Below are 17,266 nucleotides of genomic sequence, written 5' to 3'. Positions count from 1 at the left end.
ATATCAGGAGAGATTGAAATACATGTGTATATTCTCATTAAAAGCTGAGTCGTGTAACTTTCGGTGTTTTCATCTTTAGTGCTATGTTGTATCATGCTCTAATCTGCTCTTTCTTTTTTCCACTGTTCTCTGTCTACTAACCAGCACACTCTCGTCTTGCTTAGTTTGCAGGGTACTCTGACCTTGCCGTCACTCAGCGCCTCCACAGCTCCAACGCTAACATTATCATCCTTGCAGGTTTGACTCAGGGACAAATAAACCATGGCATCACGGATGCTCTTTTCTGGAAAATAGTTATCCATTGCTTTATATGTGACTGAGAGTTTATAATCATGACAATCAGTTTATTATTTATGTGTGGTCAACATGACAGCAGGATTTGTAAGTAATCCCCCTGGACCAGCAATGGGTAGAAAGTGGCTCAGAGGTCATGCCATTGTCAGCTTGCTGTAAACTGTTGAGGCTTTGTTCCCTGCATGGTTGCAATTAGTGGTCCCCAGGTTATGGACTGCTAGAATGTACAGAAACAGTTAATCCCCTTGGTTACACACAGCTTGGGTGGTCAGGCTTGGTGATTGGTTGATTGATGGTGCTCAATATGTCAACCACTGGATTGTCTTCTCCAGATTAGATTATTTACAGCCAGGAATATATGATAATATTGGAATAGTGTTGATCATGTTGAGTGCATATGTAGACAAGAAACAAGCGAACAAACCAGAATATTATTGGCTAAGAAATAACACACTGACGCTCCAAGCTGCCGACTGATGTTGGTGATATGACAGTTACCGGTATAACATGCAGCCATAGTATGGGGATTTATCTAGATCTGTTCATCTGCTATTATTCTGCCCGAAGCCTGCAGCAGATGTCTTTCTTTGGACTTTAGCATTTCCTAGTTCATATTAATGCATATAGCTGATAATATATTTTGTGACTTTGTGAAGGTAACCTGTATTTCACAGGTAATTAATATGACTTATAAATACCAGCAGAGGAAGTTAAAGGCACGTCACACATTTTATACAATATGTTGGGGCATATGCACTCATTTTACCTTCCTATTGATGCAATAAAAGACTTACTATCCCTTATGACTTGCCTGAAATAGATAATTGAAACTTCGAGCCAAACAGCTTCCAAACAGAGAACACTTGCCATATATGGAATGTAAAGAATTGCTCTGTACATTGAAAAATTAATCAAAAATTAATTCTTTTGAACTTTTTATTTTAATATTGTAATCTAAATACATAATTTTAGGGGGATAAATTATATGGTAGCTTCCCCGAGGGCTGATAGTTATTGAGAGAAATGCATTATTTATTGTTAGAGAAGTGTGGTGTGATATAGTGCCTTTAACTCTATCTTAGACTTTCTCAGAACAATGTGTAGATATGTATCACTGACCAGTTGAAGTTGTTGTTAAAACAGAGGAATACACAGCTGTCAGTTCTCAGTTAACAGAACTGGCAGCCATACTGGAAGTGTTTTGATGCCTCGCAGAAATTATTCCATTTTTCGAGAAATGATAATTGACCAAATTCTAATTAACCTTTTCATTGGACATGCTGTGTTTCGTATCTCATGAGTTTCAGCATTCGATCAGACCTTTGATTTTAATAGGGCAGGACTACATAGAGCGCTGTGTAGTCATTTCAGTGTCCAACCAGCGTTGGAAATTAACGTCTGTCCTTTGGCCCGAAACCGCCAAAGACCACACGGACCCACATCTTTTGTTTTCTGCAGTTCCTTATGACCGACAGCTTTTCATTCCCAATAACTAAGAGTATTATTTTAAAATATAGGGCCTACACATTCTGATCAGGACACACAACCTTTTATGGTTCTGGGCCCTTAGGGCCTACAGCTTTCCAGGGTTACGGGCAAACACTGTGTTCAACAACTCGTATGGATTTTATACTGCAACCTATGAATAATATATTGTCAGTATGCTGCTGTCTGTCAACGAAACAGCTATTGATGTGTCCATTGATTAGTGTTGTGAGCTTGGATCGGTTGGGATGTTTCATCTAGACCATCTCAGTGGTTTGTTTGACCTCACATCTGGAGCAAATGTCAGTTGTGTCTGTGTGCTACTTGGTACTGGTATCCATTGCCTGTTTTTAACATTCATCTGCTGTTTGTAACAAGATGCATACATACTTACAGTATTTGGTTGTCGTCCCTTCATCTTGATAAGACCGCCTCCGTGGTGTAGTGGTTAGAGCGTCCGCCCGAAGAGCGGAATGTCGCGTGTTCAATCCCCGACCGCGTCATACCAAAAGGCGTTAAAATATGGTTCTTGTTGGTCCCTGCCTGGCGCTCGGTGCTCGGCATATGTGTTCATGAAAATCACACCTGTATCCAATACCAACTGCCAAATCTCATGGTATATGATTCCAGTGTTATACCGACCGCCTCTGTGGTGTAGTGGTTAGAGCGTCCGCCCGGAGATCCCCGACCGCGTCATACCAAAAGACGTTAAAATATGGTACTTGTTGGTCCCTGCCTGGCGCTCGGCATTAATGGGTACATCAAGGACTGGTCGGCCACGAGTCAGTATAATGTGTCTGAGTGGGGTATTCATGCTTCACTGTGGCATGGTATCTCAGTGGGCTAGCACTATAAAACCAGCTTAAGTCTGGGCTAGTACAAGCAGCCGCACATGCACATACACATGCATGCACGTCGTCATATGAGCGAAATATTCTCAAGCACGACGTAAAACCCAATTTCACCTCACCTCTCCTTCATCTTGATAACTCTAAGAATCTGGATGAAAATGGCGCTTAATATATTAAATCAGAAGTTATTGATAAAGTTGTAATTAATTTTTCAAAATGTTAGCAGGACCAGAAAAGTAGAAGTTTTGAAATGCTTAATTTCATGTTAATGCTAAAATAGAAAACCTTAGAATGTAGAAATTAATAAAACATTTTGCCCATGAATGGCTGTGTTGTGTCTCTTTTCTCACAGATCGCCATCTTAGATAGGATACGTTTACATCACTCATGGTGGCAGAGTGGGTTAGATGGCTGACTTTGTGTGCTGGCGATTAGGTGCCTAGATTTGAGAGTGTGGGTTTAGATCCAGGATGGGATCCAACCTAACTAAAGTGCTAGAATCCATACTTTACCGAGAAACTGTAACCCAAATATAACATCTGACCACCTTCTAAATGATGTTGTGTAGTCATGTCTGATTTCCGTCTAAGGAGCACAATATTATGACAGAATGTCCATCTTTCTCAAGGACCCATGGTCTCTTATCGTTGCTACCTAAATAACACCACTTTTTTGTGATGACTACTTCTTCCTTGGGATGGTTTTTCTCTCACACAATTCCCTAGCTTCACACAACTCCCTAACGTCACATGATTTCCTAACCTCACATGATTTCCTAACCGCACATTATTCCCTAACCTCACATTATTCCCTAACCATTTTGTTTTGCATGTTGCATGTGACGTGGTAGATAATTCTTAGATTAGTCTGACTGTTCTTCATCCTGATTAACTTTACACTCGGTCTGTATTGTTTGTGTTTGAGTAGAAGGTATATTAATGTAAATATCTATTTATGTCAGTGTAAGAACAGTGTTTCTTGTAAATCTTTCTCATAATAATAATAATAAGTCATCTTCTATAGCGCACGTTTCCAAACACCAAGTGATTGCTCGCGGCGCTTAATCAGAATCTGATTCTTATTACCCCGGATAACCCAAGCTGCCTGTTAGGCGCTAGAAGGTTATAGTCACATGACTTTATCCAACCCGGGATATGATAATCATTAGTGAAGAATTTCTGCAACTATTGTAACACATTATTACAGAAATAATAATGATTGAAAGCATGATATATTTTTGGATTAAATTACTCTAATGATTGTTTTTTTAACACTGACTGATAGTTCAGAATATTTGTAGAAAATTAATTATGAATTTGTTAACATTTTGTATTGCATAGATCGTCTGTTAATTTGTATATGGTGTGTGAAGTCTTGATGTTAATTTTATTGATTCATCAGTGTGTTATTAATTTGTTGTAGTTCGCTGGATATTCCTCGGAGTCGTTAGCAGACAGAATCATAGATGCCAAATGTTTAGCAGTTATGACTGCAGGTCTGTCTTCTAGTTGCATTGGGAGTTATTCCCCTTTGGTGACCTTGATCTATTAAAAATATGCCCTAAAAGAAATTGGACACATTTCAAGTGTACTTTGTGGGTACACTTTCAGTGACGTAATCAATATCATGATCATTTCAGGATATTAGTGCTGGATGCTAGCATTGTATGTCACGCCAGTTACCTGGGCCTAGATTTTCGAGGCTCTCTTAGCGCTAAGATATTCATAAGTTAATGTTAATGGATGGCACTTACGACTATCTTAGCTCTAAGAGAGCTTCGAATATCTAGGCCCTGGGCCATATTGTACAATAACTGAATACACAAATATTTTAAAAGTATTGCTCTGCACATGACAAACTAAGTCTTTTTAAGCTTTTGAAAATGTGATAAAATTCATTGATATATTTTGACAAACTAAGTGGCCAATATCGAGACCAATTCTGCATGAAGTGTCAGAAAAACTTCCTAACTGAGAATATACAAATTCCCATTTCATGTACTTTGAGTTACAGGTGGTCAAAATGACCTGTACATCACTGATAACAGGACTAATGAAGTTGATGAAGCTTACTTTTACATTATTGTGTTGTATGGAAAGTTAAAATACCTCTGAAATCAACAAAAGATTTGAACTCAAATAAACAAAAGCATTGAAAATTGAATAAATGAACCTTTCATTGCAATCGATCATGGCTAAACTGCATAGGTTGATGCTTACGATGCCAATAACTTGTGTTAAAAAACATCCCTGTTGTAAATAAATTGAAATATATCTACATCCTCATAATAATAGAATATGGTGTATAATATTTTCTGTTGTGTATATTGTGTGGCCATTCCTCATTAAATTCCTCATTGTCATGACAGTCATTGTGTGAATAATGAATTGTACATTATATGTACCTCAAAATGGAACACATTGACCATTTTCTCTATGCTATGGTAATAATGACATACTAGTATTCCTTTTATGTATATGTTTATCGTTTTGTTTTAAATATGTTCCTGGCATTTCATGAAACACAGGTAACATTATTCTGAAAATATGCTACTCAATAGAAGTTAAAGAAGTCACAATTTTTCCATATAACAACAATGACTGTAGTTAATAATCTATTATGGCCGCAAATCATTCGTAACTACTTGTGTCATTCTGGCAAGCCAGATGGCGACTCACACCCTTTGCATGGCCATATTTACGACAGGGCCTTGTCTAAGCGCAAATGGGCATGGAGATGAAAATAGTCTAGGACTTTTTCCAAGGAAAGATAACTCTAAATTCCCAAACATGGCTACTCCTAGAAAACAAGAAGAACAAATTTGTTTAACACGAAAGTCACTTGAAGTAAATTTCTTTGTCATAAACGAATATCAGTAACAAGAATATTCATGGAAATAATAATGAAAATTGATAATCACAAAGAAACTATTTGACCTCATTTCACATTTTACTTTGACTTTGAGCGATTTGATTGTTTGCCACAATTCAATAATGGTGTACTATACAGGTACGAGTCTTCTTGTAGGTCACGGAAAGAGGCGAGTAGTTATGAATGGGCCATAAATCAGCTATAGTCATTTGAAAAAAAATCAATGTACGTAACATCTTTTGAGTGGTATGTCACAAAATGATTTGCATGGTTAGCAAAGCACTTTATCACGGCATATGTTTTACGTAATAAATATTGTCATAAACACCACCTGGGTAGATGCTGATTGGAGGGAGGGTGACAAATGCTGCCTTGACATGCTTTATTAGAGGAAGGCGTAGTATGGCTGAAGGTGCAGGGCTGGTATTGGTGTATTTATTGTGTATGAGGCATTGCTTTGTGGTCTTGATTGTCATGATTATAATCAGTAGCTGTTTGAAATTATCATGGATACAATAGTTAGTGTGATTATTAGTCATTAACTTTTATTTTGAATGCAGAGGTCTACTTGACTGTAAGTTATGCAATGCTGAAAGTAACTGGGTTATACATATCAGTTCATTATAGTTGGAATCTGTGTCTTTGTATGCCAGTTTGAATTTAAATTAATTAAAGATTACATATTATTCATCACAACACTGAACGTGATGCAGTCTTCAGCTGTCAGTTAGTGTTGTAATTACGTGGAATTGTAACCATCAAGTTGCCAGAAAAAACAACAGCATCTTTCAATAAACGGCAATAAGATTCCTCAATCGCCATTAATGAGGAGCAGTGGAGCAGCCTAATGGTTAAAGTGTTCACTCGTCATGCCGAAGACCCGGGTTCTATTCTCCACATGGGTACAATGTGTGAAGCCCATTTCTGGTGTCCTACGCCTTGAAATTGCTGGAATATTGCTAAAAGCGGTGTAAAACTAAACTCACTCACCATTAGCGGTGGTGTTAATTGCCACTGGGTTAAACTGAAACATAATTATTTCATTACTGCTGGATTTATCAGAATGACGAAGTGCAGTGTCACTTACTGTTTTAATGGCTTTGTCTTTCTGTTCGTTATGGATGATATGTTTACTTAACGAGTCTATGTTGTTTAATGTAATTGTGATGAATGTGAGCACAGCAAAGTCCTACAACTCATTGTTTTCTACTCTAGATGGTGTGTGGCGTGGCACCAAACTTCTGAATCTCAAACAAATTGTGGATGAAGCCATTAGGTTGAGTGGAGAGAGGTAAGTACTGTCACTATAAGTCAGCCCAGAGGAAACAAGGCTGGGGATTGTGGGTGGTGCTGTATGTTTTATGGAGATAAATCATCCCTCCATAACCAGTTGTTGGAGTGTGTTTAAAATTAGAAGTTGTGAATGTTCAAAATTAAGAGGGTTCTTTTGATATTATTTCATCAGGATCCATTGTATGAGTGTACATAATTTTTACTGAAATGTCCTCCTAGTCATTAAAGCATTTGCTCATCATGCCGAAGACCCCGGAAGACGTAGGTACAATGTGTGAAGCCCATTTCTAGTGTTCCCTGCTGTGATATTAATGGAATATTGCTAAAAGCAGCGTTAAACTATACAAACTCCAAGTCACTCCAAGTTATTCATGAAACTATGTGCCCGATAATCATTGAAGGTTAACTTTTTTGCTATCATGCAGTCTGTAGATGACAGTGTGCACACTGTGTAAGAATGTGCGGCAGATGTATGTAAACTTTTCACATCAGATTTTAACTCCGTAATGTCAAATACATGAAGTAAATGTGTTTAAATGAATATGTCAATATGCATCAGAATAATAAACTCACATCCTGCTTATTTAATTATTAATACAAAAATAGCTGCAATACATCAGTACAAGTAGTCAATGACATCATTCAGTCAAATAATGCAACACAAGAAATCCCCTATCTGTGTCAACCAATGGGGAAACAGCAGGCCTGACATATACTCAAGTGTTCCTTTATTTCCAAATTTTCACCCACAGTACAATACATACCTTGTGAAGAAACCAGGGTGCCTATTCTCGAAAGTGTCCCAGCTAAGACAGATCATAACTAGTTAGGACAGGAGTTAGGACATCCTACTGTTAGGATAAGACCCATTCTCGACACGATCCTGTCTCTGTCCTAACTTGAGCTACCGATCCTAGCTAGGATAGTGAGCTCTTCAGAAGGTGAGATAGAAAAACATTAATTAAGTTGGGGATTCCCCTAAATATCACTTAGGAAATAAACAGGAGTTACTTCCCCTATCAAGTTGGCCTGGACATTGAAATTTCACGGCAATGTGACAGTAAAGTTGTGATTAAAAAGGCTGAGAATAGGTAAGAACTGAACAAATCTCTTTTGTAGATCTAAAGAATATGTGCATTGCAACAAGTGTGTATATTCATTACCGATACATTGATAATGTATACACAAAAAACTCTTCTTAACTCATCAAAACTGTGTGCTGTTGTAAATTCAAATGTAATTTAGGCGAGTTATTTTGTTTGACGTCAAAATTGGTGAACAAACTAGAACCATACCATGTTGACTTCCACTAAGATAGACTTAGGACAAGTCAGAACCTATCCTAGTATTTGTCCTAAGTTAGGATATTCTAGCGCTAGGATATTTTTCGAGAATAAGGTAGGACACCTATCCCAGACCCTAGGAGGAAAGTTACGATATCCTAGGGCTAGGATCCTTTCGAGAATAGGGGCCCTGGAAAAGAATAAAGGAACACTTGTACTTTCATGTGTTCCCTTATTCGTTTCCATGAGTGTATTTGTTGGTTTATGGAAACATTCACAAGAAGAATTGCTTGGCTACAATGAATTGCAGTTAGTTTCTTGTCACATGGACTCTATTGGTTTGGATTCTGTATTTAAATCTCCATATTAAATGATATTCATTCCAGAAGCCACAAGGTGTCCAAGTGTATCGTAGTGCGGCATCTGTCACCGTCTGATGAGGAGGTGATTGATGGAGATGGGGACGGCCATGATGAACCTCCGGCCAAGAGGCCCTACAGGAAGCTCAAGGTTAGAGGGTTTGGGGGACATCTTTAAGGCCAGAACTAGATTTGTAGTTCACCTGACTGAAACTCATGTCATTGCCTGTATGTCCAGCATTGAGCTATGTCATATGTCGTAAACTCCTGAGGAACCCTGCACCGTTGAAGCCGAAAGTTCTCAAGATTCTTTCCTCTGCGGCATGCTTGTCCTAAGTCACAACAACCATTTTGAAAAACTCATTCATCACCATTACTCATCTGTTTTTGTATTGAAATGTAGTATGCTTGCAGTATGTACTGAAAGCTGACATTTCTTATGACCATTACTTGGCTCTTTAATGATGAATTGAAATTTGGTATGTTAGCTGATCGCATTTGTTAGATGTGATATTTTTCTAAAAATACATTTCCTTGCAATGCAAACATAAACTCCCCACAAGTTACTGAGCAAATGAAACTGAAACTGCACAGGACTGTTCCCACCATGACAAAGCTGAATTTGTTCAAGAAATTCAAATTAGATTTGTACAAACCGCCACCACATGGCAGGGATTTTGCAAAGTGCAGAGTTAAACTGAAAGACCCAAACCTACAGTGCCCATTGCATTATTTATGTATGTTTAAATATGTTAGACATGGATGGCTTGTTAGGAACTGATGTGTACATTGAAATTACTAGAGCAGTGATGTCTTGCCAGAGTAGGTTTAAGTATCGTAATAAATAAGAATTCTAGAACGATTAGTATTTTTCACATAAAGCAGTGGATGAAATAAGCCAAAAACCCAGCCACACATCAGGGCTGGTAATTTCAAAATGTTACCTGCCCAAAATGGATTTAACCAGACCAGACAATCCAAAGAAAATTACTCAGGTGTATGGAACATGTTATCTAAAAAACTTTACCAGACCACCGGATGGCTAGCTGTAAATTTAGACCGTCCGTCAGAAATCTAACCCGTCTTGGGCAGTCGGACAGGCCTTATTTCATACACTGCATAAAGGTACCATATTTTACCCTACTAATTATTCCAGAGCTTCAGCATGTTCAAATGACCCGTGAAGCTCTGGGTTAGAATTGATCTTCAGCAACCCATGCTTGTCGTAAGAGGCGACTAACAGGATCGGGTGGTCGACTCACTGACTTGGTTGACACATGTCATCGGTTCCCAATTGTGCAGATCGATGCTCATGCTGTTGATCACTGGATTGTCTGGTCCAGACTCGATTATTTACAGATTGCCGCCATATAACTGGAATATTGCTGAGTGCGGCGTAAAACTAAACTCACTCACTCACTCAACATGTTCAAACAGGGTTGGCACCTCTGGTGACTAGATGATTGCTCATGATGCAGTTCTACTGATATAGCATTGCCCAATTTGTAAACATGTGGTGTACATCTTGCAGATCAACTGGCACAGTGACCGTGATGTATGGTGGCATGATGTGATGAAGGACAGTAGTGACATCTCGGAGCCGGAATGGATGGATGCAGAGGACCCACTTTTCATGCTGTATACCAGGTGATTATCTCCCTTTTTTCAAAATCTGTCATGTGGGATTCATCTTTTTGTTTTCAACAGAATGAGCCAACTTTAATTCTTTAGTCTTTTGCTGACTGTGATCGCTGGAGCTGCTGACTAAAGTGTCCATGGATTATGAATTCACTGAACTTTAATCTTGTCCGTGCATACGTCCCATGATCATCAGTGACTAGCAACCATTGTATATGTACACAGCACTGAACTTGTGATACAGCATGTACACAGAATAGCCATGGTTTTCACATGAGAAAAAGTGCTTTAAAAAATTGAATGTAAATTGTTTTCGGCAAGTTTGATTAGAAACTGCATGTTTGTCAGAGGTCCATGACCCAAGGGAATTAGTTTGTCAGAGGTCCAGAAGACCAGCACATAGATACAGCTGCTGTTGGCTCTGCTCATGCCACAATGGTGCAAATCTGAAAGAATATTTAGTGGTATTACTTCATTCTAATTCAACACGCTTATTGTTTATGAAATGGCAGCAAAATAACAAAAGACAAGTTCATGCTTGTTAACGTCTGAGGTCCATTTGTTTGCAACAGGTCAACTCATCTTTTCCCAGATAGTGTCTGTACCTCATCATACATTTATCATAAACAATATATCTCCCACTGAAATTAGTAGGGCTGCAACGATTCACCAAGACCTCGATTCGATTTTCAATATTGGACACTGGATTTGATCATTTTCGATTTGATTCTTCATACAAGTAAAAACATCAGACTTCATTTAACTCTCAGAGTCGGCTTTTTTAGTGGGAAATCCATCGTCAACTTGGCGATGTCTACTAACAACAATTCTCGTTGAATAATTAGCCTGGCATCAACCAATCACGTTTCGCCTTATTTCAGCACTCAAGACTGAAACTTGGGAGTCAAAATTACGTTCTGGCTGTGTGAAAATAATATAAATAGGTATTCCAATATCGAATCGAAATAGTGATAATGGTTATCAAAAATCGAAAGTAAGGTGACAGATTTGATTTTTGATGAATCGAACTGAATCGTTGCAACCCTAGAAATTGCATGCATGTGAGAGTGCACAATGAGAACAAGAAGACAGTGAAGACGACACCATGCTCCAGGACACAAAACTCACCTGCTGTACAATTTGTGAATCATGTGAATCATCTGTGTGTTTCAGTGGTTCAACAGGGAAACCTAAAGGTGTCCTCCACACTGTTGGAGGCTACATGTTGTTCACGGCGACGACGTTCAAGTACGTGTTTGACTACCAACCTGACGATGTGTACTGGTGTACGGCGGACGTTGGCTGGATCACTGGACACTCGTATGTCTGCTATGGTCCGCTAGGAAATGGAGCCACCAGCATCATAGTGAGTGTGTGAGGATGTAGATTGAGTCCCGTGTGTTGTAGTCAATTAGTGTAACATTTGTGCATTGAATGTGGGGTTAGATTAGCTCTGATTTTCAAAGACCGCCGCCATATAGCCCGGAATATTACAGGAGTGGAAATAACTTTAAAATTGCTAGTCTACTCGGGTACAGTGGCACATGTCAAATCACTTGCCCTGATAAGTTTTCCACTATACCGTCCGTGTTCTTGTTGATTTTTTAAATAAACAACATTATTAACATTTGAAAGTCAACTGGACACCGGTACAGCGTGATATTCAAATTTGCTTGCCCGACAGAAAAAAACACTGGACTCGGACGTCGGGCAATGGGTTATTTCCACCCCTGATATTGCTGTGTGCGGCGTAAAACTAAACTCACTCACTCACTGACTCTGATTTTCAAACAATGGATTTAAAAAAATATAAAGTTTTGTTCATGAGTTTGTTGCTCCCATGCACTTTAAAATTACCTGAGATATATCACTGCTGTAGTGTTCATTGTGTCTGTACCATTGACGTTAATAGTGAGTGAGTGTGTGGGTGAGTAGGGTTTTATGACACTTATAGCAGTATCACAGCAGCTTCACGCATTGTGTACCCGTGAAGATCCGGGTTAGCATTGGTCTTCAGTAACCCATGCTTGTCGTAAGAGGCGGCTAACGGGATCGGGTGGTCAGGCTCGCTGACTTGGTTGACACATGTCATCGTATCCCAATTGCGTAGATTGACGCTCATGCTGTTGATCTCTGGATTGTGTGGTCCAGACTTGATTATTTACAGACCGCCACAATATAGCTGGAATATTGCTGAGTGCGGCATAAACTAAACTAAACTCACTCACTCACGCATTGTGCCCATGTTGGAAATCAAACCAGTGTCTTTGGTGTGACAGATGGATGCTTTAAACACATGGTTATGTCAGCATTGATAAAGTTCAGTTGTAATAATTGATTAGTCAATATGTGTATTAAAAATGACATAGCATTTTGAAATAGAGATGTTGTATCGCCATGGGACTAATGGTGTTATTTCGCAAAGATGATGAAGGTTTTGTCCTTACCTTAGTACATAGAAGTCTATCATGCACGCTGATCCCTGTGTTGAAATGTTTGTATGTCTGTCACAGTTTGAGGGCACGCCAATGTACCCTGATGCTGGACGACTGTGGGAAGTGGTAGACAAGTACAAGGTGACCAAGTTCTACACCGCCCCCACAGCCATCAGGTCGCTCATGAAGTTCGGGGACAGCTTTGTCACAAAGTAACTACACTCTCATCCTTGTGTTTGCTCCCTGTGTTTTGAGTTGTGCTAGTAAGAGAGCCTAATACCCACTGTTTGACATTGACTGATCTCATAATACATGCAAATCTGATTTTTGACATGTTTAAGTAAACATTTCTCAGCATTGTCAGTTTCTACCATTTTGTCGTTGATGAATACAAGGGAGATAACAATGAAGGATAAAATATCGCTGCTTCATTTCTGTAGTTTTGTCAATCAATTTTGAAGGGATAAATCATGTATGAATATATTTCTGTGTAGATTGTAGGTTAAACAATACAAATAATACCGAAACATGTCGCATGTTTTTACGCAATTTACTAGAACACACAAGAAATAGTGCAGTGCTTATGCTCGAAAAGTGTATGATAGTGTCCAGGAATGTGATGCTGTGCAGTTCTAGGGCGCTCAGATGTGTTCGGTCTGTATCGTTCTGTATTATTTTGTAGATACTCCCGGAAGTCCCTGAAGATCTTGGGCACTGTAGGCGAACCCATCAACCCTGAGGCCTGGCTGTGGTATCACAAGGTTGTGGGCAACGGAAAATGTGCAATTGTAGACACGTTCTGGCAGACAGAGACGGTAAGTCAACTGTACAGTTTGCCCTTAACCCTGAATAGCTGCAGGCCCTAAGGACCCAGAACCATAAAATGTTGTGGGTCCTGATCAGAATGTGTAGGCCCTATATTTTGATATGGAAATAATACTCTTAGTTATTGGAGATGAAAAAGCTGTTGTCCATAAGTACCTGCAGAAAACAAAACTGTGGGTCCGAGTGGTTTTCAGTCGGCTTCGGGCTTAAGGAGCAACGTTAATTTCAAATGCTGCAGTTGACTCAACTCAATGTGTAGCATACTTTCAATATAAAAGTGTTTGATCCTCCTCAGTGTTAATGTGAAGTAACCTAGAGTTGCAAACAACATTACAAGTGGCCCCACAAAATCACAGATCTGTTTTATATCGCACATCCGTCAGAACAAAACAGAAACACATGACAGAAGTGAGCTTCTGTGTAAGTGCAGTCTAAGTTACACTGCTATACTGAGTCTAACAAAACCTTGTAGAACGTCACGTCAGGTAACCTTTGAGCGACCTATGACTGTCCAATCAAACGCGAGCCGGCCGAAAGGATTTAACCAATCAGACAACGGCTACTATTTAGGGTTTGGCAGGACTTACAAAATGGATTTTCTCTTCCCCGGTTGCCAACACTGATCTCATAACAAATGAAAACCTGCATAGAACACAGATATATGACCTGCAGAATATACGCTTTTGGGTTTCTGTTGACATGGCTATCATTAGCTAATATTTCCGAAAGCTGACATCCTTGAATACTGACAAAAAGCTATTTTCTGCGATTATTTACTCACTCTTGTGGCGTGCTCCATGTGCATCACTCGGAAGCAATCGTACGGAAAATAGCATTCGGAATCGTTCGGGTACAAAACTTTTTCGAGGTAAAAGTTCGAAAGGCATGTGCAAATGTCAACTTTCGCGATTTGGTAAGCTGTGTTCTGATTGGTCCATTGAAAAGGTCAGCTGACGCGACCTTCCACAAGGTTTTGTAAGACTCAGTATAGCAGTGTAACGAATAATACTGAGCCTAAGTTTACTTAGACTGGTGTAAGTGAAGACACAGTCTCACTCAAGAGCCTTTTGATATCAAATCTATCAACTTGAGTTGATATCTGTTTACGACCCTACTCATGCTGAGGAGATTTTTACTTTCGGTGACAAGTGATGTATTTGATGTAGCAAAGAAACAAGAATGAGATTCTATTTATCATCAGAAATCATTCTTTTCTAGTTTGTAAACAGTAATAATTAGTGAGTTGCGTATAAACATTACAGCCATCCAGCAGACAGATTAGTGATGTCATCATGGTAATTGATGATGTCACAATGGTCTACAAAGCATTGTGATGTAATTTCATTTTAGAGATGTCTCTTTAACCAAACAATACCTTTGGGGGAAAATTGATTTTGTTGTCTGAGTTTGTGAAACTGTGCGCGTAGACTTTCAATTGAAGTGGACCAGACTGTTATGTCACTTTCTCAACGCATAGCGTGCTTGGGGTCAACTAGTTCATATGCACCTATGTGTAACTATTTATTGATGTTCTCTGTGATTGTGATACTTCGGTTTCAGGGAGGTCATGTGATCACTCCACTTCCCGGTGCCACTGCCACAAAACCAGGATCAGCTGTGAGTCCAGTCTCATACCCAGATTTCTCTCACATTTGTCAGTCTCAAGTTGTCATCAGTAAAAACATGTAGTTGTTTAACTTCTGTTAGAGAAACACCTCGCTGTGGTGCAGAAGACATAAATTTTTCCTTATCCTGACTCATGCTCTTTTTGCTTGTCTTCTTCTTCTTGCGAACATAGTGGAACACTTGTATCTCCCTAATTGAAGCTCCCTTCAATTTAAAATCACTAATTAGTATTCACCACGAGTTACCTCCTTTCCACAAACGCGGGAACGAGGGCGCCACCTCTACCCATGTGCCTCACTCTCTCCTTCTTCGCCCAGTGAGCTGGACGTGAGAGCGCCTGTGTCTCCCGACACACTATATCCTTTGATTTATATTTAGTTAGTTACCTCGTATAGACATCTATAGAGGTTTAGCTAGTATCCTTCAACGATTATATATTGATATTTAGTCGTTTTTCTACAGTTTATTCACGGGACGCCGTGTTTGTTTCAGTGGATTACGTTGATGAAAATTCTGTACTATTGCAGATTACGTTTTTTATGCTGCTGCTGATCCGCCTTTAATATGATGTACGGCGCCATGTTTATTATATTCACACTGCAGTTGCGGTACTAATTTATCCAATTCTACCTTTTTATTAATATTTACTTTGCGTTTGTCACGCACAGCAGATAGGTCGCGTATGCAGAGTCTAGTATGACTGATACGGAACCCTCGCCAGTCTACTGCTGTTGGCCGACTCCCCTCCCGTGTGGTGTTCGCTAGAGTGGTGGAGAGGTGTGGGGCGTAGTCCGCCATCTCAAGAAGCATCCTGCTTCCCCAGACATCCCATCGTCGCAGCAGAAGACTAGAGGGTTTTTCTACTACATCTCAACAACCGAGACCGTTCCCATCGAAGTTTTGGGCCTGTATGATGATCAGCCGGTCATCATACCGGTTGTACATCAAAGATTGACCGATGTCGGCACAGATCAGCATGCAGCCTGATGTACCAACGCAGATATCGCGATGATCGTCCTGAGGGTCCCATCATTACCAACACTCAGCGCAGGCGTCGCACACCCAGGGCAGCGTCGACCTCTGAGGGAAAATCAGCGAAGTCTACTAGGACTTTCTCAGCGAGATTGTTCCAACCGATGACCTGGACCTCTACGATGATCAGCTGATCATCATCCCCGACGACGCCACAAGAAACGACCGGTGACAGCTACAAGCGACATCAGCAGAGATCACCATGCAGCCTGATGCCTCTACACTGATGTCGGACGATTTTCCGGTGGACCCCTCCATTAACACCGCAGATAAAGCACCGACGACCTCGTCGCAGACCATCCCAGAAGACATGATGCGACAAATTATGAACATCATGGAGGACCAATATCTGCGGTAGCAGGGTCCGAGCCTTCGCGAAGGCTCCAACGTAGACAGCACCCGAGAGGCACCCCCCGTCAACGTAGCAGCCAGGACGATGTCACCTTCGCGAAGGAAGTCACGGACCACCTTGACGAAGGACCTAGATGTACAGCCTTCGCGAAGGCCTTCGCGAAGGCGGCAAAGGACCTAGATGTACAGCCTTCGCGAAGGCGGAAAGAACCTAGATGTACAGCCTTCGCGAAGGACTTCGCGAAGGCAGGATAGATCATCACCTTATGCGGTTTCATCCCTAGATGTGGAAGCCTTCGCGAAGGTCATATCGTCGTTCCCCCGGACCGGACGCAGAGGAAGCTTCGCGAAGGCATGCGCGAAGGACACCTGAATCCAGATCATCATCATCTAGAAGGACATCGAGGGACTATACAAGAGCTTCGCGAAACTATCAACGTTCCCCTCACAAGTCTCCGAGAAGATCAACCCATAGACAAGTTGATCATCGATATCAAGTATAAGAACTACAATCGTATATTGGTTCTGTTGAATCCATGACGAGACGTATGTTCGCTGGCCTAAATAGATCTAGAACGATCAATTAGACACTTATCACCAGACTTCGTAACACGACTTCTGAATATGATAAGATGATCCATGCGGCCCTACTTAGGCAAGCGCTTCGCCGATCCCACATCCTGTTAAACACAGAGGCTGTTCACGAAGCAAGCGCTCATATATATATTTATATATATATATATATATACTAATCGGGCTTTGACTCGACACCTTCGCGATGGTCGCGAAGGCTAAGTGTAACTCAAGTCTACTTCACCCAGAAGATCTAGAAGGGATACTTCGAGAACTTCGCGAAGTCTCCGGCGTTCACCGAGGAAGTCTCCTCCAAGGTTTCCATATACTAGCCACTCGTCATATATAGC

The 17,266-nt window shown here is 40.3% G+C and overlaps 1 protein-coding gene across 2 annotated transcripts in view; it reads left to right on the top strand.

The window, feature by feature from the left end:
* The window catches only part of LOC124283928 (acetyl-coenzyme A synthetase, cytoplasmic-like), a 40,470-nt gene that overhangs the window by 14,880 nt on the left and 8,324 nt on the right, over nucleotides 1-17,266 (top strand). Inside the window, exons 4-11 of one of the 2 annotated variants that reach the window (XM_046719964.1) lie at nucleotides 165-237; nucleotides 6,717-6,792; nucleotides 8,464-8,587; nucleotides 9,968-10,083; nucleotides 11,248-11,440; nucleotides 12,588-12,721; nucleotides 13,192-13,324; nucleotides 14,895-14,951. In XM_046719964.1, the coding sequence (XP_046575920.1) occupies nucleotides 165-237; nucleotides 6,717-6,792; nucleotides 8,464-8,587; nucleotides 9,968-10,083; nucleotides 11,248-11,440; nucleotides 12,588-12,721; nucleotides 13,192-13,324; nucleotides 14,895-14,951 (906 nt within the window). Of the gene's footprint in view, nucleotides 1-164; nucleotides 238-4,052; nucleotides 4,126-6,716; nucleotides 6,793-8,463; nucleotides 8,588-9,967; nucleotides 10,084-11,247; nucleotides 11,441-12,587; nucleotides 12,722-13,191; nucleotides 13,325-14,894; nucleotides 14,952-17,266 lie in introns of both variants that reach the window. The other variant, XM_046719963.1, reaches the window with a different exon arrangement.

The sequence above is a fragment of the Haliotis rubra genome, unplaced genomic scaffold, assembly GCF_003918875.1.
Source record: "Haliotis rubra isolate DU_JTF1 unplaced genomic scaffold, ASM391887v1 Scf325, whole genome shotgun sequence".
NCBI lineage: Eukaryota > Metazoa > Mollusca > Gastropoda > Lepetellida > Haliotidae > Haliotis > Haliotis rubra.
This window is presented reverse-complemented; position numbering and strand designations above follow the sequence as displayed.